Here is a 20,821-nt window from a genome sequence, read left to right on the forward strand (position 1 = left end):
TAGAGAACACTTGTGGGACTGGCTCACAGCAATCAGATGTCCTAAGGATTGTGTCATTTGGAAGGATCAGAATTGTTCTCCTTGGCCTTGAAAAGCAGAACTTGTATTGGTAGTGGAACTTAAAGAGAGGCAGATTTCAACTTAACATAAGGAAAAACTCTCATAGGCTTAGTACTAACAATGGAGCAGTCTGCTTAAGAAGTTTGTTGACATATTCAAAGAGATGATATTTGAGTTGTTGAAGTATAATCTTATATGGGGCAGTATGAGGGAGCAAGAAGAAGAACTAATAAGGAAGATAGAATCAGGAGAAGATTATGTTGCTAAAACCAATATGTTCATTCATTAAGATTCCAAGTCCTCAGATTCTCTGTTTTAGTGTTGAGCCTTTCCATGATGGAGATAAATTGAGTTTATCCAAATAAAATAACTTTAACCTGTCTCTAGTGTAGCATACAACAAGTGTTGGTAACCCTGTCCAACCACACAGAGGCTGAAAGACATAGACTAAAGATTTCTTTCTCCAATAATATATTGCTAAAAGTTTTTAGGTCACTTCCTAAAACTCCCCTTTTAATATTTAGATCAGTGCTAGTCAAAGATTGGGATTCTCAAAATCATGGAAGTGGGAAAAATTGGGATAAATTTGAGGAGCAATGAATAATTTCTTTTGGCTGAAATTCCTATGTTAAAGGAATTACTACGAAACAAAGATGGAAAGGTGGGTTGGAGCCAGACTAGTAAAAGTCAGAATGCCAGGCTGAAGAGTTTAAAGCTTGTTTTGTAGGTAATAGGGAATCACTAAAGGTTTTTAAGTGTGGGAGTGGTATGTTCTGAATTGTGCATTAGGAAGATTATTTTGTCGGCTACATAAAAGCCGGATTTGGGAAATTTTGGATCTGGGAAAAACTAGAGGTTAGTAATTTATTATTGTAATCTGTGAAACAGGTGATAAGATTTTGAACTAAGATTGCAATAGCATGAATGGAAATAGAGGAACAGAATCGGGAGCACAATGCTGTGAAGGCAGAATTTATAATTTGTTTGATATAGGGAGGGAGAAAAGAGGAAGATTTTAAGCTTAGGTATTAGAAAATGATGGGGAAGTTTGGAAGAAAGGACAAGCTTTGGAAGGAAGAGATAAAGTTAAATCTAATAGTGCTAGAGCTTTAGGATTCATATGCATTTAGTAAAAGGAGAAGAAAAGAGGACAAAAGAGAAGAAGAGTCAAGGGAGAAGAAGTAGAGGGAGGAGGAAGGAGAAGAGGGAGGGAGGAGGAAGGGAAAGAGGAAAAGGGAAGGAAGAGAAGAAAAGGAGGGAGAGGAGGAGTTAGAAGAAGGAAAAGAAGGAGAAGAAGAAAGAAAGAGAAAGGAAGGGAAGGAGAACAAGGACAGAACTTTATGGAAAAGGGGCACCTACACTTAGGAGGTAGAAGAAAAAGAAGGTCGGCAGCTATAAAAAGAAAATCAGAAAAAAAATCAGTGTTACACAAGTCAAAGAAGTAACAAAGAGTATCAAGAGAAAGAGGATTTTTAAAAACTAAAAAGAGAGGCAGCACCGTTATCCTTGACCCTGATCAGACCATATATAGAGTACTGTTTTCAATTCTAAGAGTTACACTGAGATATTGAAAATAACTTTGAAAATTTTAATCTACTTGGAATTCTAAAGCTGAGACTCTTAACCTTTTGTGTGTTAAGACACTTTTTTCAAACTGGTGAAGCCTATGGATCCTTCTCAGAAAAAGTTTTAAATGTATAAAATAAAATACATGGTAGTATAAAAGAACTCAAAAGTTAGTAAAAAAAAAAATGATGTATTTTTTCTCATCCAATTTCACAGATCACCTAAAATCTGTCCATTGAGCTTTTTGGTATCCATGGATCCCTGGTTAAGAACTCCTGCTCCAAAACAACTTGAATAACAATAACTTTTGAAGAAAAAGACCGTGAGTGATGCTACATGAATTAGTGGATAAAGTACAATCCTGAGTACCTTATTAAAAATCCAATCCAAGATTTTATTTAAAAAATAATTGGCTACCTAAAAGTAGTTCTTGATAACCTAATGTTCCTTCAGATCCAAGCACCATAGGATGCATTTTGCTATCATCCAACCCTATTGTGAAGAGTAACTAATAAAAGAAAAGGCCATGGGCTCAGTCAGTTCACAGATTAACTCCTAATTTATAAAGTTACCCCCTCAAAATCAAAAGACAAGTCATAGGCAGGGCACTTTGAGGAAGCTGACAGTATTCCACAATTAGGTTTTCATTCCTGCTTTATAATCTGTCCTCTAAGTATCAAAAGAATTAGAGTTCTGGTTTCAGCCTTTACTCCTATGAGCACAAACTGTTAATCTTGAAATAGAAAACATTTATTTTGCAGCAGCTTGAACCTCTCCTCAAGATGTCTTGAGGAAACAATGTCATTCTTTCACAGGTTGAGAGATCACAGGATTATAAGCAAAGCTTGGTGATAATGTTATTTTGCATTAATAATCTTTATTATTATTGATATCCAGTAACAGATAGGTGTACAAGGTCTTATAAAAGCATCAGACCCCTTTAAAAAAAGCTAAGATTTCCAACCTCAGCCTCATACCCTATATTATAAGTAACCAAGCTAATCAGCTGAATTTCTACCAGTGGGAGTAATCACAACCATCAATAATTATGAACTTTAAAATCTCCAATATAAAACTTAAATCCTGAAAACCCACATTACAAGAAATCCTTCCCAACTATAAAGCAGGATGCAGAATTGTGACTAAGCCAGAAATTCAAGTTGTACATTAGCCATGTTCCAGAAACTTCATCTCCCCACACTTTAGGTATACTCTGGCTTTCATTAACACTCCAGATGTTTATGTCAGAGTTTATAATCAGGGATACTTAAATTCCTATAATACATATGCACATATATGTGTTTGTGTTTTCACATATATGTGCCAGGATACATAAAGCTATTTTCATGAGATGTAACTATCTTAAGAGATAGAGAGTCAAGGATTTCAGATGTAGATTTCTTTCAGATCAACATTTTCCTGTTGAATCATTCATAAGTGACTGTCTAACCATATTCCTGAAGTGTTGTGGCCCTAAAATTACTTATGTTCTAAACAGGTACCACAGCTGGAGAAATCCATTTAAATTATTGGCCTACTGGAAAGGAAGGAGGTACAACTAATCCTGACACGGGAACAATGGAAGAGTTCAAATAATTACTAAAGAGCTGAGAAGGCTTATTTGGCTACTATCTGTCAAGCCCTTATATTTTTACCCCACTCCTGTTCTCCCTTTTGGCTTCTAGACTACTCTTATTTTCTCTTAGGCCCTATGGAACCATTATTTGAGGTTAGGAACTATCCACTTTGGATAAATATCCCTTTTTGCTTGATTTGTTTTCTGTCCCCCTTCTTCTAACTCCTTAACTTAAATCAAATCCTTCCATGCAAACGCCACATTCACTGATTGCCTTTCTTATAGAGATGTCATCATTCATTCTTCCTAACTCAGTTAGATGATATAGAGGTCCTGGTATTATCTTATGCCATTCCTTGTCCCTCAAACCATCTCTCTTCATTTCTTATTATTCAAATTCTGTACCATTTGTTTATACTATCCTCATCAGTATTTTGGAGTACTACCAATTCCACCTTACTAAATAATATCAGCAACCAGCTTATGTTTCTACTCTCCTCCATCTTCACTGAAGACTTAGCAGCCTTCATGAAGATAAATCATGAGATTACTTGAATTCACACTATTTTCATTGATTTCCCCTCTACAAAGTGCATCTCCACTCTACCGAAATATGAACTCACCATCACATCATCCAAGAACACATCTCACTAATTATAAGTCTATAAAAAGATCTATAACTTTAAGATCTTTAAAATCTATAACTCAATTCTTTTCTTCTCTGACCACAATCTTCTCACCTGCCATTGGTTTCATTCTATTGCCAAACGTGTTTTCTGTCCTCACCTGAACCTTTCATAGCCCAAACAAAACCACCTACTTAATTTAGTCCTTCTTCCTGGCTACATAGGACTTCCTCATACTCTAGACTCGATGGTTTATTGTTTCATCAATTGTCCTCTAGCATCTTGGATTCCCTTAAACCTGAGAGTTTCCTCTGAGTACTCCTGATCAATGATCAACACTGGATCATCACTACTCTCCACATTCTCTGATCCACAGACACTAAGCATTATCAAAGAAAGATGGTAAACCATTAAGACTTAATCTATTGCAGATTTGACATTCAGCTTCAAAACCTGGGCCCTTGTTATTTATTACTTGTTAATCCATTCATTTATCTTTCATTCAGAGATAGCAAATGCAATACAAAGGGCATTCATGAAGATATTTGCAAATCATGATTTATTTTTATATTTTAGTATAATTTTTTTAAAGTTCTGCCACAGAATTCAATCTTATAAACATCAGTATTTTTTCAGTGATTTTAGATTTCTCTGAGTCATATAATACCACATTTTTAAAAATAATATAAATTTCAGGTAAATGTAAGAAAAGGACAATGGCAAAAAAACAAAGTAGATATAAATAGGCAGCAATATGTTACCAATAATAACTTGGATGCAAGAATAGCCAAATAAAATCATCAAAAATTAGTCTTACTAAAAAAGGAGATGGATCAGCATAGAAGAAATAAAGAATGATAAAAACAGCAATTAATATGATGAAAACAATAACTGGCTAATCTTATGTTGAACTTTAGAGTTTGCAAACTGCTATATAGATATAAATATGTGTGCATGTATGTATTTATGTATATTCTCTCATTTTAGTCTGACAACTACTTGGGAGGTAGGTACTATTATTATCCCCATTTTTTATAAACAAGGAAACTGAAGCTAAAAAAAAATTAAATGACTTACCTAGAGTCACCCCACTAGTAAATAACTAGTAGAGGGACAGCCTACACATTTATTGGAATACATGAAATTTTTTAACCTAGGAGAAAACCTAGTACATAAATAGATTTGCTACACAGAATTTATGAAAGAACTGTGTTAAGAATGCTATAGTATGAGAAGATGTGAATGGGTAGTAGTCTACACCAAAACTTCTTAAAATGTGGTTCATGGCCCCATCTGGGGCCCCGTAACTGAATGTGGGGATCACGAAAAATTCGGCAATAATAAAAAGTATCAAATATTCCTCCAAGATTTAATTCTTTATATAAAAATAAACAAGCACATCTATGTCATTAGTATGCAAATTTGCTTTTGTCTTTAATAAATGGCAAAAATTATACGTATACCAAAGAATTGTTTTAAGATAAATTTATTATCAGTAAATATTTGATATGTATACCTCTTTTGTATATCTGTATACTGAGCATCAAAAATTTCCCAAGTGAAAAGGGTTTGTAAGTGCAAAAAATTTAAATAGCCCTGGTCTTCACCAGTGCAGAAAAAAAAAACCCTAGATCTGTCAAAGATATGTGTGTATCTATTATATCTCTATATGACTATAAGGTTCCAGAGAAGAGGAAACTTGTCTTTTTTCTCTTTGTATTTCTTCCCTTGGCCCTGATTAAATATCTAGCACATGATTTTATGTGTGATAGAAACTGAATATATTTTTGTTTATCACTATTCTTATCCTTTTATTCTGTGCTATGGAATGACTGTTCCTTTATTAACAAACATTCTTTTATATTAAAATTTTGCTTTTCCACCAGAAATTATTTTTGTATTTACTTATGTTCATGCGATTTACCTACTACCCAATTCTGTCAGCACATTTTTTGATAATAAAAGCAGAAAACAGAACTAAGACTTTTAGGACATCTTTTAAAATGTGTAGCTCTTTTGAGAGAAGATATTCTTTATGTTTTTGTTCAGTTAAACTGTTTTTGTTTCGGTTTTGGGGTTTTTTTTGCCAGCACCTAGCATAACTCCTGGCTCATAATAGGTACTTTAATCTTTACTGAACTAAATTATGATATTGAATTGAATTGTTTGACCCCAAATGAACATTCAAAACAGAACTATTGATGGACGATAGGGTGAAAAGAACATTCATCTGGAGTCAAAAGAACTGAATCTGAATACAGACTCTAATCCAGGCTGATTGAATAACCTTGGCCAAACTGTTCTCTGAGACTCAATTCTTTGTCTATGAAAGAGGAATTCTCATTCTTGCACTATCTTTCTTACACTATCTCACAGAGTTGTTGTAAGGACAATACTTAATATAAGCAAACCTTTAAGCACAATAAAAATGTCAGTCATTTCACTCAATAGAAGACTTGCCAGCCTATTTGCCAGAATGTAAAAAGCATGCCAGATCCTACCTGAATAGCTGTGATCCTACCTGAATAGCTGTGATATTACTGGGGGAGGAAAGGAGTTAAAAAACATTTGTACTAAATATCTCACACTGTGTGAATCTTAAGATGATATATGTATAGTTATTATTATTTGAACTTTAATTTTCTCATCTGTAAAGTGGGGATAATAATACTGTACTCTCTACTGTACTGGATTGTTATAAGGAATAGGCTTTGTCAGTCTTACATTACTATAGGAATGGAAGTTTTTGTCAAATTAGGCTACCTGCACAGAATCCAGGAGTCACTTTTATGGAAGTTTTATATAGTAACCCAAAGCTAATGGTGAATTTACCTCCATTTACTCCTGAAAAACAACTATAAGAAGGAAAAGGTAGGTTTCTTGGGTAATACAGATTGACAATAAATCATCACGTATGCACAACAATATACATTAGCTCACTCCCAAAAAGAAATAAGGCAAGAGTTTGAATTTGTATATATGTATATTAAGGAAGGACCAAAACTTAAGTCTTACAATCATGTTGAGCACCCCCTCTCCTTTGGACTCCCTGTTCATTATCATTAGATATTCTGTTTCTATGATATTAATCACATGTGGATTAGACATTTTTGGACCCAGATGAAAGGTTAATGGCAATGGGAAGAAACTCAGCTGGAATGATAATCCAGGAAGACCAGGGAAGCTAAGAGACTGTGAAAGACTTAATAGGATGATAGAATGTCAGAACTAAAAAGAACCTTAGAGGTCATCTAGCCCAAAGTCCATGTTTTTTAGAAGAGAAAGTGGAAATTAAGATCCCAGGAGGAGATATGACTTACCCAGTGTTATGAAGGCATCAAGTGGCAAAGTCTAAGCTATTAATCCAAGTATCCTGACTTCAAACCCAGTGTTCTTTCTACTTGTTTACACTCTTCCGCTCTTGTTAAATAGCTTTCTTTATAAGGAGGTGACCATGTTATTACCTCAAGTTGGCCAGTGCTTTTTTTGTCTGAGAGTATTCATTGTCTGATGATGGTGATGAATATAAGCCAGATTTTATAGGCGTACTAAGTGCTTTCATTACAATACTGTAAGGTAATAGGAAATGGTAAAAGTATCATTATCCTTACTTTACATATGAGGAAACTGAACTTCAGAGACATTAGGTGATTTGTTCAAGATTACATAGCTCCTACCTGGCAAAATTGAGACCTGCCCTTAGATTCTCTAATTACAACTCCAGAATTCTCTCCCTTATATCACATTGTCTGGAATTGGCTTCCCCATTATATAAATAGGGACCTCTCCAGAGGTTAAGTTAGGAGTGACTATGTCTTTTTTTTTAAACATAGTACATGATGTACGGTGGGGCAGCGGATCTGAATTAAGGCAATAATCTGGTCAAAGTTCCTAACGTTTGCATATTCAATTGACTTCAAGGGTACAGTTCAAAAATATGGAATTACAGATATTTCACCGCTCTGGGCCTCAGTTTCCACATCTGTCTAAGGGCAATACTACCCATTTCTCAGGATAGCCTTAAGTCTTAAAAGGTAATCTATGTGATAGTAGGTTACCTGAAAATCATGAGGTGCTATAGAAATATAATTAGTAATCTTTAAAGCAAGATCTGGTTCTCAAAGCATTATTTTTATTTTTTTCTGATGAAATAGACAGTTTCTATAGTAGCTGGAAATCTGAGAGTTAGGAAGACTCAAGTAACCCTCTGACACATACTGATTGTATGACCTTGCATCTGTCACAAATCTCTCAGAATTCTAGACAACTCCCTAAGACTCTATTAAACTATAGAAAAGGTGTCAACTGGCATTAATAGAGAAAGATTTCTTCCTCTGATGTGTCCCAAAATTAGGGGTTCAAACCTTTTCTTGATCCATTTTATGTGAGGGAAAAAAGCTTTTTTAAAAAATTCTTTTCCTATAATGAGCAGAGAATTTTGTATCTACGTGAATCTCTGATGCTTTCTGTTTTGGACTTCCAAACAAAAGTGTATACACATTATTCATATTTTCTATTTGTTCTAGAGACTCTCTAAGAAGGCTTTGCAGCAACTGAAGTATCTTATTATGCAAATATTTCAATTTTCTATTATAACCCTTCAGTCTGCATGCAAGAGTATACACACATACATGTGTACACGTGCATACACACACACACACACACACACACACACATTCAGCAGCAAACTTGAGATAGCTGCCATGACCCAGCATGAAGGTAACTTGAACTGCTTCTGAAATGTAGAGGAAGCCATGGATGACTCTGACTTCTTTAGACATCCCATGCCAGCTGTCTGTGATGTGGGATCCAGACTAGTATTGTGTTATGTGTGTACATTTGTGCCTGGCATGCGGAGTGTGGTTTGCCCAGAACAATATGGTGCCCTTGTTTCCCCACTCACACACGCACACAGAGCTTTGTGCACGTGTCCAAGAAGTCAAGGGATAGGAGACGGATACTTCAAAACCCAGCCAAGGGTCCAGCTTTTAAATCTAGAGTAAGAGGCTTTTTGCTTTGCTATGTTTTAGTTCATATACAATTTGAAACTCCTATTAAGTCACACAGGAGAAAAGGATGCTCTTTTTTCCCTCTCAGACTGGAAGCTGCATTTGGCATTTGTCCTGCCCCATCATAACATCAAATGTTAAGCCCTAGTATATACAACAGTCAAATTAATCCCCCACCTAAACAGATCTGTTATTTCATTATCTGGAAGCACTGGTTTTATAACTGATGCGTATTAAGGACATATTCTATGGCCACTGAAAAAGAGAAAACAGACTTGACTGGTACTGGCAAAAATGCTGTTCCTTTTGACATAACACTGTCCTAAATGGCCCAAGTCAGCTAAAATTGGCATAAAAGCAGGCTTGCCCCACATTCCCAGCTCACCTAATAAGGAGGCGTTCACCCTTATCCTGCTTCTGAAAAAGCACCTCAACTTTATTTACTAAAATTGTCGTTTCTTCCCCGAGAACTTTAATCAGCTATGCTGAGCACAAAAACTACATTCAACCCAGATTTTATGACATGAAGCAAACTCCTCCTCCATGGATTTCACTTAACTCTTCCATCTCTTCATTCCAGGAATGCCCCATGCCATACATGGAGCCCTTGCCTGAAAAAGAGATCAGATTGCCCTGGTTTCTAGTTTTTAAAGCCCAATTTATGATTATATTGCTAAAACCCCAACACAATCTAGACCAGATGGAATATTTTTATCTCACATTCTCACAAACTGGATCAAGAACAAAGTGCAAACCCAATTAGTCCATCAGATTTAAAATGGTATGGTATTAGGGCAAATACTGAAGGGAAAAACCAAAGAAACGCAATTGTAATTAATTCTCTAAACAAACTGATGGTACGTTGCACTTTAAAGCAACAGCCACATGCAATATATATATATATATATATATATATATATATATATGTGTGTGTGTGTGTGTGTGTGTGTGTGTGTGTGTGTGTGTGTACACACATACACTTCAACATGCACATATATGTACACATATGTGCATGTGTGTATATACAAATATAAGTGTGTGTATGCCTGAACCTCTCTATATATTAATACAGAACATCGAAACAATAGCCAAAATCTACCTTGAGATGCTCTGATGCTTAAAACACCAAAGTAACTAATAACCTTCAAAGTAAGTTCTGTGTTGTGATATCGATCCTGGTTTGTTTCAGAAAAATTCAAAATGAAACTTGTGAGCTACCTTCACTTAAATTTTTTTTTAAAAATCCTTGGTATTGAAATAGTTAAGTACCCAGCAGTTAGTTAGCAAGAGATCCCTCATGATGTTTTGTATAGAGGAAAATCCTTCTGGCTGGGCTACTAAGGAAGAGTTGCTTTCTATCATTTCATCGCCGTAGAACACAGTCGATGTCAAACCAGTATTTTCCCTCCCACGCTTCGGAAGAGAACTGGGCTCTTGTCTTTTCACCTCATCTCTTCCCTTCTACCTGTGCAGTATAAAATGAGGGAAGTAGCAATGGAATCAAACATGCTCTCAAGAACTTAGAGGAGAAGTCACAGAATCATTCTTCAGGAGAAAAGGGGAAGGTTAAAAAAAAAAGAGTGGGAGAAAGGGAATGGAAAGGGATAGAGGAAAAAAATAGGATGGTGAGAATTTTACCTTGATCCATAGACCTCATGATGTGATGGTGATGGAAGTGTACCAATCTGTAGGCAGTCTCTCTCTGCATTTGGATTCAGGATTAAAAAAAATATCAGGAACAAAAGTGAAGAGGCTAAGAAATCTTCTTTTTAAACCATATTCAACCAGTGGTTACTGGTTGAGAGGGAGCCCTGTGCTGTCCTCTTGGGAAGCTGAAGAGGAACCCGGGAGGATCCGAACTGAGTAGAGCTCCTCATGCAATGAAGTCAGTTCTGTAGTCTGAGATCTGGGTTACTAGAGAGGGAAAGGCGACTTCCTTCCCAGCGCTGAGTGTTTATAGTCTTTGAATGCTGTAAAATAACGGGATTCCCTCACTGTTTCCTCCTGTTTATCTAGTGCCATGGAAACCATTGGATCTACTCCATCTCCTAAACTAAGGGTTTTCCTGCAAACTTCACACTCAGGAATCCATGACGTCTCCCTGCTCCCAGCCAAGGCAGGCTCTGTGGCTCCCTTAGTCTAGCTGCACAAGCACTTAATTGTTAGGCAGAAAGTTAGAGAGGGAGAAATATGGATGATGTTGAAAGGGAGGGGGAGACAGAGGAGGAAGGGGGGAGGGGGGAGACCCAATATGTGTGCGTGTGCGCAGTGTGCTCTCCAGGCAAACTTGTAGGAGCTACAGGATTCTGAAAGCTGGATAGCTTCTGTTCTTAAGTCTTTCACCAGACACCTTTTTCTCTTAGCCCCCTTGCAGGCTGCTGCTTGGAATAAATCATTGCCCAAATGCAGAATGGCCTTATTTCTTCAGCCAGAGTCTTTTAGAGAAGTCCCCAGTGGTGAACTCCAAAGTCCCAGGCAGTGCCCACTGTGTGCCCCTTTGCCACTGAAAAAAGCCACACTGATCATTTCCCTGCTGTCCTTACATTGCCAACAATCTCCCCCCCCCGGCAATTTTACAGGCGTGGTGAGTCCTGGGAAAAGGAGAGAAAAATAAATAAATAATGGTGGATTGTGTCATCTCCCCAACCTCGAAATTTTTCAAAAAGTATTTTTAGATTCATTTAGAAAATCCAAGGTTTCCAGTGATGCTCAGAGACGCCAGCAATAATGAAATAGCCAAGAAGGCATGGAAACCAAGCAACGCTTGTGTTTACACATGCTCTGTGCAAACAGGAAAAGAATGTCATGAACTTTTCAGGAGGTTCGGACAGACAGGTCTCACTGTCCCACCTAAAGCCATTATTCGGACCCTCAGGCAAGGACGATTTAGAGTCACATAGATGAGAATGGGAAAGTTCAATGAGGAGATATGAAGGAAGTTTCAAACCATTTTTCCCCTTGGTCTTTAAATCTGGGAAGTGCTTCACCTGCATAGAAAGAAGGAAATTGGGGGGCACAGAGGGAGCATAGCTTTGAAAATGGACATTTTAGACAGTGTTGTCCAGGTCTGATAAAACTGTGGGTAGCAACCAAAGAGTGACTCATCTCCCACTTTCTCGCAAAGGCTTGAACTTAAGAGGCATTGAGAGCTGGCTGGCACACACAGGACCTTTCCATTTTCCACTTCTCATCCCACAATAGCCTTGCAGAGCTGTCACAAACTGAATTTTGGCTTCTCGGGTTTGTTGTCCTGCAGGCTAGCAACTGGGATGGGACCTGGAAACATCCTTGCACCTGACTTTCCTCTCATCCCTTTTGGATGCTGTCAAGCCCATAAGGATAGCCTTTCCAACTTCCAGCAATAAGACTTATATAATTCAATTCAGTGAAAACATAAGGCACCGGGGGATCAGAGACAATGGATTGATCAGCCCAAGTGTCCCTCTTCAAGGAAACCTCCTTTGCCAAAGTCATTCCTGGGCATCTCTTGGGCTTGGGTCCACTCTGATTTCTTGGCCTTTGAATGGAGTCCCAGACTCCACTTCCCAGGTGCACAACACTTGGGAACTTAGGAAGAGCAGCATTAGGCACATTTTATAGAATAAATTCTTGGTCACACATAAGAGCTTTCCCCTTTTAAAGTACATTTATACTACAAGGCTGGACTCTTGGGAGTCACATCTGAGTCACCTAATTTGCCCTTCTGTGATACAGCTTTCAAGCTTCTTAGTTTAGCAAATTTTTGGTTCCTCAGACAACTTCTTTCCTCTCCCAGTGCCAGGCAAGAAATATTTTGTCCTTTTGAACTGAACCACCCACTGTTTTTTACTCTCTCTCTCTCTCTTTTTTAGGGATGCTGCAGCAAAGCGGGGGAACTTCCTCCCACTAAATTATCCACGACGACTCTAAAAATAGAGGAGCTCAGCTGGGACAAGAAGGAGCCAATGTATGAATGGGGGGAAAAAGAGAAATTGAATCAAAATAAATAGAAGGAGTCCAGGTGGCAAGAGCAGGGATGGCAAAAAGAAGGCTGCAAAGGATTCTGGGCCTGTGGACTAGGTGACTCACTGGAGAACCCTTATATTAGTATCTCTATGCTTTAATAAGCCTAATAAATCATAAATACAAACAATTCTGGTGAGACTCCTATTAAAGATGTCATCCCAAACAGTTGATTCAATACTGTAATAATTAAAGACTGTAGGAGGTAGGGAGGAGAAGAGAAGATAGTATATAAAGAAAAGTCTTTTTTTGTCATTCTAATACTCAGCTTGAGTGACCCCTCTTTCTTGTCTTATATCTGTTAAGGTGGTTTAAATTTGATCTGAATTTACAAAGGTCTCAAATGCCAAAGATAAACCAATTATAAGGAAGGCAAAAAACAAAGCAAAACAAAACAAAACAAAAAAAAAAAAAAAACATCCTGTAAAGTTTATTGGTAGATCAATTGCCATGTATATCAACCAATCAATTAAACAATAAATATTTATTGAATATTTATTACATTTTTCATTCAGTTCTTAGATTTGTGAGGAATATGAGATAAACCTAAGACGTAATATGTATTCTCAAGAAATTCATCCTGTAGCTGGAGAGACAATACACACAAAAGAGTGGGGAAAGGCTAGCCCTAAAGTCCTAAAGTGTGTACTTCAAAGATAGTATGATATAAAGGGAAAAAGCAAAGGATTTAGTCTTGGAAGATCAGGGTTCAAGTCATTGCTCTGGCATTTTAATTAGCTAAAGGATCATGGGCAGTTGCTTTTCCTTCTCTGGGACTCAATTTGCTACTCAATAAAAAGAATTCAATGGACTAAAGCAAAGCTTCTTAAACTGTGGGTCACAATCCCTATAAGGTCACGTGACATGGGGGTCACAAAAAATTTGGCAACAACTATACAGATATGAAATATTCAGCAAAAATTTAATTATCTATGTAAATTAATATGCAAATTTGCTTTTATCTTTAATAAATGATAAAATTATGTATATACCAAAGAATTGTTTTGAAACAAATTTCTTTATATTTATTCTTAGTACATATTTGTTTTATATTTTATATACCTATATACCCAGGATCACATTAAAAATTTATCAGAAAAAAAAAGTCAACAAGTAGAAAAAGCTTAAGAAGCCCTGAACTTAAGGATCTCCAATATCCTTTTCTTCTCTGACATTCTATATTATATGTTCTAAGGTTCCTTATAGCTCTAACAATATGTGACAAGATATTATAGGGGCCAGAGGAATTCAAAGGTAGAGAAATGAGTGTAGCTACATTTGGTTAAAGGAGCCTAGAATCATAAGATCTTAAATTGAAGGGCTCTCTCAGAAGCTATCTAGTACAATTTCCCATTTTTTTCAGGTACAGAAACTGAGGCCCAGAAAAGTTGCCTAAATTCTTTGTCCTTATGATCTTTGCTCAAGATCATAAAGATAGGAAATAACACAGACAGGATTTAAACCTAAACCTCTGAACAGTTTAACCCAAATCCAGCATTCTTTTATCTCCATCATGTTGCTTATGTATACATATACATACACATATATGTGGTTTTATATTTCTTTAATTATGATGACTTACATAGCCAAAAATCAATCCTAATTCTCTTGACTAAAACATTCTTCCAAATTTCTAGAAAAAATTACAAATTTTGTAGGTGTAAAATGATATCTCAAGGTTGTTTTAATTTGCATTTCTTTAATCAACAATGATTCAGAACTTTTTTATATGACTACAAATTGTTTTCATTTTTTGTCAGAAAGCTGTCTATTCATATCCTTTGATTATTTATCAACTAGTGAATGACTCATATTTTTAGAGAGTAGACAAAGTTCTTTCTATATTTGAGATATGAGACTTTTATCTGAGAATCTGTCTATGATTTCCTCCCCTCTCCCAATTTTTGGTTTTCTTTCTGATCTTGGCTACATAATAGGTTTACAATTTCAGATATAATCACCTTTTTTCTATTCTATTATGTTATGGAAATGTTTATATATGATTAATAAAAAATTTTTAAAAAGAAATTGCCCAAAAGAAATTCAATTTCTTTTAAGAGGCATGTCACAGAAAGATCTCTGACTGCTACTAAGAAAATGTATACCCCAATAATTGCTTATCCTATCTATTCACCTTCTTACCTCTGAGTAAGAAATTAGACCAAGAAATAAAATGGGAACTGACTGAAAGAATACTATGCACAATGGTGGAAGGAAGAGGGCAGAGATAAGGGTCTCTCTTTCCCCATTCTTTATATTTTCCTCAGTCCTCCGTACATACTTTCCTGTGTTTTCTCTAATATACAGCATGATACAAGTCAACAAGTCAAATAGACAAGTATTTATTAAGCACTTGCTATATATTTGGTTCTGTATGCTAAGTACTTGGAATATAAATACAAGCAGGAAAAAAAAGTCCTGCACTCAAGGGGCTTACATTCTAATGGACAAAACCAACACATAAAAGGAAGATAATAAGGGAGTAGTTGTGGAGCAGACAATTAGGAGTGGGGGCCAGGAGGAGAAAATAGACATGGCTAACAAGGGTACTTTCCTTAAATTAGAAATTTGGGGAGGGACCATCAAATCAAAAGAAGAGCTTCAAGGTCTGCTAGTGTGAGAAATCCAGTGGTAGAACTGACTTCTACCATGAGAAGGCTTATGTGACATAGAAAAAAATGTCCAGCATCAAAAGTGAAGAAGAACAGAAACATTTTTGGACCAAGAGCTAGAAACCTGAATTCAAATCTTAACTGCTTTTTAGCTATTTGAACTCAGCAAGTCACTGTAAGTCTTGGTGTCTCAGTTTCTGTATCTTTAAAATGTTAATATGCTATCTACATACACTGCAGGAATATAGTGGATAGAATTATTTTTAGACTGTAAAGTACTATAGAAATGTGAACTTTTATATTATAATATGCATTATAATTGTGTAGTTTTATTTTATTATTACATATTATTTTATAATAGTTCTTGGTTTGATAGCACTTTAAAGTTTATAAAACACTTTCCTCATACCAACCCATGAGTTAAATACTACAGATGTTATCTCAATTTTACAGATGAGGAAACTGAGATTTGGACAAATTAAATTATTTGCTAGCTATCAGTCATTCAGAAAGAGAGAGACAGACATACAGAGAGACAAAGAGAGACAGAGATATAGAAACAGTGACACAGATGAGAGAGGGGGACAGAGAAACAGAGGCAGAGAGAGACACACAGAGAGAGACACAGAGGAAAGATAGAGGCAGACAGTGACAGAAATACAGAGATGAGAATGACACAGAGAGATTAGAGACAGAGGCAGAGAGAGACAGAGAAAGAAACATAGAGAAAAGAGGGATAGAGACAGAGACAGAGAGAGAGAGAGAGGAAAAGAGAGACAGAGATATAGAGACAGAGAGGAGGAAAGAGAGAGGGGGAATAGAGAGAGACACAAAAAGGTATGAGAGAGACGAAAGGAAAGAGAGAAGATAGAGACAAAGAGAGGAAAATCTATGACTTTATATATATATAACAATGGAGTGGAACTGTCATTGTGAGTGACCTTCAGGCCATATCTCCAGCCTCTTCCCCCAACCCTTCTCCAAGAGAGATTTTCATTGCTGCCAGGAGGGAAAAGCCAGAGATTGGGGCTGGAGGCCAGAACTCTGCTCTCCTCAGAGAGAGGGTATACCAGACTTCAAAAATATCTTTCTGCTCCTTTAAAATATTTTTCCTAGGAATTATGATTGAGCTTGAGCTAATTTCTGATTGCTTCACCATTCTGCAGTGAAAATGAACCCAAGATCTATATCTAAGACTTGACATCTTTCCAAAAATGTTTCTGTTGTTCTCCACTCTTGATGCTGGACATTTTCTTCTATGTCACACAAGTCTTCTCATGGTACAAGTCAATTCCACCACTGGACTTCTCACAGTAGCAGACCCTGAGGCTCTTCTTTTGATTTGATGGTCCCTTCCCAAATATACTAGTTCCATAATGAATTTAAGTGAATAGCAAAGAAATCCTTTTAGCCAAATTGTAGCAAAACAGAAATCAAAGTAGTTATACATAAGAGAATATACACTAAGTAGCAGAGAGTGAAGATACTCTCCCATTGGGAATGAGATAACTCAGCTCAAATATTGATTTAACTCAAGTGAAAAAATTCCCCCTGACTAGAGTGACAATGATGATATAAGGACATGACAGAGACATTTCCTTTATGTCCTCCCCAAAGTCTTTTCCTTCAGCAATCTGAAGGGAAGGGTTGGTCTCTTCCATCTCATCTCTCAAAGCTGAAATCAACTTGACATTCAGAAAACTTAAGTTTGGCCAGACCCAAAAGAACTGAACTCACTGAAAATTGAAGCTCTCTATTTCTTGCCAATTCTGCCTTACCTCTCATGGAAGGTAGGGCCTTTATTTTCACCAATAAGGAGAGAGTCCCATACCAATGGACTTTGGGATAGGGATTATAAGATATAGCTATATCTGTTCTGAAGTTGAATTTGAACTCTTGAATCTTTTTTGACTCCATTTCCATCTTCTTTCCACTTCCCCACCATGCTTTCTCAACTATAATTTATATTTATATTTGTAATTATATGATTTCTATTATATAGCAAGCCACTAAAAACTGGTACAACTATAAGTTGTAGATTATATATATAGTACTTAAAGTGCATCACATTGTAAATCATTTGATTGATTTATTTGTTTGAAGGAGTGTGGGAAGTGGCTGTAAGGCATATAAATATTAATATGTCCATTTTACAGATGAGGAAACTGAGACTAAACAGGGATAATAATCCCCATTTCATAAATGAAGAAATTGAGATTCAGAAATAGGAAGTAATTTGGGAAACCTGGGCTAAAGCACAGTAGTAAGTGGTGAAAGGATAAGAGGAAAGAAAGGAAAAACTGGCACTGGTGAGGGGAGTAATTACCAGAGGGTTTCCCTATTTGTCCAGAGAATGGAAAGCTTTGTCTCATTGCTGCACTGTAGGCAGGGAAGTATGCCCAGTTTAGTGGTTATGGCATAGAGTGACTTAGCCTCGATCATTTCAAAATACATTGTCTTTCCCTTAATAGTCTTACCAATCCACTCTTGGTAGCTCACATGACCAAGTGTTCTGAAAATAATTCTCCAGCACCAGTTTTTCCAACTTAAAAGTGCTGAATCCTGCTCTCCTCCCCTCCCTCCCCAAAAGCCTCTGAGGAGGCGGCTTTGGCCAGGTCCTCCTCAGTAATCCCAGCATTCCCCAAAGCTGAATGTGACAACATTGTGAGGTTTCCAAGGCGTTTGGAGAGTACCACTGTGTTCCCCACTGGAGCAAACTGCCCCGCTGACTTCAACTTTCCGGAGAGTTTTCCCTCCTTATGGCCTGGGTGAGTTAGAGTGAAACAAGAGATTGACAGGCAGCCATCCACATTCTTCAGTTCCTCAGAGATGGGGAAGATTTTCCTAGAAACAAGAGAGTTGACACACCGACAGAAGATTTTCACTTTCTCTGCCACAACTAGCCAGAACTGATTTCTCCTTCTTTGGGCAAGAAGGAAATATTCCTGCAGAAGGAAACATTTATTGAATTTTCAATTTTCCAAGACCTTAGTTGTGTGATTTTGAATAAGTCATATCTTCTCTGGGCCTTCATTTCCTCCTCTGTAGAATGAGAAAATAAATAAAAATAAAAGAATGAGCAGATTGGTTAGATAAGACCAACTTTGGGGTTACTTATAGCTCTAAAGTGAGATCTTTTAGGGAATGGGCCATTTTTACCTTTTTTTTTTAATGTCCCCATAACTTAGCATAGTGCATGGCATGTAGCAAACATTTAATAAATGCTTGCATCTGAGATCCTATATTCTTCCAGATCAATATTTTTTTATTATACCTTTTTACTGACAGAACATATGCATGGGTAATTTTTTTTTTAATTTTTGAGCCACTTGTTTATTTATTGTCTATTAATTGAAATTATTTTAATAATTAATTTATTGTCTGACTATTAATTGACGTGGGTAATTTTTACAACATTGTCCCTTGCAATCACTTTTGTTCCAACTTTTCCCTTCCCTTCCTCCACCCCGTAGATGGCAAGCAGTCTCATTCATGTTAAACATGTTAAAGTATCAGATCAATATTCTTTCATTTACATGAAAAAGGCATAAATACTATTTCTTCCATTGACTTGTTACTATATTTTCTTTAATTTACTTTTTTAATAATATTTCCCTCAATGATGTGTAGAAATTTTCTATTTTTTAAAGTGTTTGCATTCCAAATTCTGTTTCTTAAAAAAAGAAGAAAGAAAGAAAGAAAGAAAGAAAGAAAAAAAGAAAGAAATTGATTTGTTAGATAGTAACTAGAAGTTACTATCTCTAGTTACATCACTAGAAGTATTTTAAGCAGAGGATGGATGCCAATCTGCCAAGTATTGTCAGAAATACTACAGAGGTGATTCCTGTCTGGGTAAAATCTTAGGCATTTTATTAGGCATCTTGTAACTCTAAGAACTTCTGATTCAAAAATATAACAACTAGATATTAAACTATTTGTTATGTAGAAAACATGATGATGGACACTAGGAAAATACAAAAAAAAATGATAAAGTTGAGGATAGCAACAATAATCATAATGGCTTGCTTTTCTATAGAACTTGTTCTTTCTCCTTTGTTTATCAGGGAGGTAATGTTAAGACATAGAAGTGAATTAGATTTATGAGAGGGAGGGCTGTGCCTCACTTTCCCCTCCAGATGTGTCCATTGACTAGACGTGGATCAAGATTACTAGATGCCCCCATATGCAGTGGGAGACCTTGGCCTTTTCAAGCTAAGATCTTCAACAGATCTCAGTTTGACCGAGACCAAACCCATTCAGTGATTAAAACTGGGTAGCAATTGAGGCAAAGAATCTCCTCTTTCATTTAGTTCAGAAAAAAATCTAAACAAATAAATAAATGAATGAATCTGGGAGGGGAAGACTCTTAGGGTTTTGGGCCAAAGCAAAAATGATTGCTGTTTACATTCAATCTGAGTCATTCAGGACTCACACAATAACCAAATGGACTTGGTCTAGGATCTATTGGTGGCCAGTGAGAATCAGATTGGTTTTGCTTTTTCTGGTCCTTAAGAAAGAAATCTAGCCAGACTCCAAGATATGAGTTTCAGGTACAGTGGATGGAACACCAGCCCTAGACTAAGGAAGAATTCAAAGTAGCATCAAACACTCCCTTGCTGTGTGACCCTGGACAAGTCACTTAACCTGATTGCTTCATAAAAATGTAAAGAGTAAATCAAAGGGTCTGTTCAGTCGACTGCCTGAGATTTGTCTGTCTTCTGTCTTCTTTCTTCTTCAGTCACTCTCCCTCGGTGATTTCATCTATTTCCATGACTTTAACAATAGTCAACAAAAGTTAAATATATAAACTCTTTCCACTGGGGGTCTAGAGCCATATTTTTGCTAGATATCCATCTTGATGTTACTTGATGTTACTCTAGTTTTTCAAACTCAATAAGTCAAAAACTGTACTGTTTCCAAAACTTGCCCCTTCTTCTGATTTTTAAAATAAAATTGTATATATTAGAATATTCTAGACTTCTTTCTCCCACTCTGTTCTCCACCCCAATCAGTTGCCACTCCTCCCGAACCTCTCTTGTTCAAGTCTTCATCCTTTCCATTTAGGTTATTATATGTTCTCCCAGCCTTACGCCATCCTTTCTTCAGTTCATCTCTATAATATTCTGTATACATGACTCCGACTATACCACTTCCTTACTCCATCACTGTCAGTGACTCCCCATCAAATAAAGCATAAATACCTGGTCTTCATGTTGTCCCCCAACTTGGGCTCACTCTGCCTTCCCAGATTTATTTCATACTATCCTTTTCTACCCTTTATTCTATGATCTATGATCTCAGAAACCCTCTATTCTCTATGTTTTTAGATTCCTTTCTGCCCTAGATTTCTATGACTTTTATTCTCAAGAC

At 36.5% G+C, this 20,821-nt stretch overlaps 1 protein-coding gene and 1 long non-coding RNA gene across 4 annotated transcripts in view; one reads left to right on the plus strand and one right to left on the minus strand.

Moving 5' to 3' along the window:
* The window catches only part of NFATC2 (nuclear factor of activated T cells 2), a 274,601-nt gene extending 263,787 nt beyond the window's left edge, over nucleotides 1-10,814 (minus strand). The window contains exon 1 of one of the 2 annotated variants that reach the window (XM_074288612.1): nucleotides 10,476-10,814. Coding sequence is in view for 1 of the 2 variants with exons in the window: in XM_074288610.1 (XP_074144711.1) it covers nucleotides 10,476-10,545 (70 nt within the window). In the remaining variant the exon portion in view is untranslated. The remainder of the gene's footprint in view (nucleotides 1-10,475) is intronic. The other variant, XM_074288610.1, reaches the window with a different exon arrangement.
* Nucleotides 1-13,243, plus strand: part of LOC141555610 (uncharacterized) — a 28,905-nt gene extending 15,662 nt beyond the window's left edge. Inside the window, exons 2-3 of one of the 2 annotated variants that reach the window (XR_012486277.1) lie at nucleotides 1,843-1,948; nucleotides 12,689-13,242. This is a non-coding gene — a long non-coding RNA (uncharacterized LOC141555610). Of the gene's footprint in view, nucleotides 1-1,842; nucleotides 1,949-12,688 lie in introns of both variants that reach the window. The other variant, XR_012486278.1, reaches the window with a different exon arrangement.
* The last annotated feature ends 7,578 nt before the right edge of the window (nucleotides 13,244-20,821 follow it).

Source organism: Sminthopsis crassicaudata, chromosome 2 (genome assembly GCF_048593235.1).
Source record: "Sminthopsis crassicaudata isolate SCR6 chromosome 2, ASM4859323v1, whole genome shotgun sequence".
NCBI classification, from domain to species: Eukaryota; Metazoa; Chordata; class Mammalia; order Dasyuromorphia; family Dasyuridae; genus Sminthopsis; species Sminthopsis crassicaudata.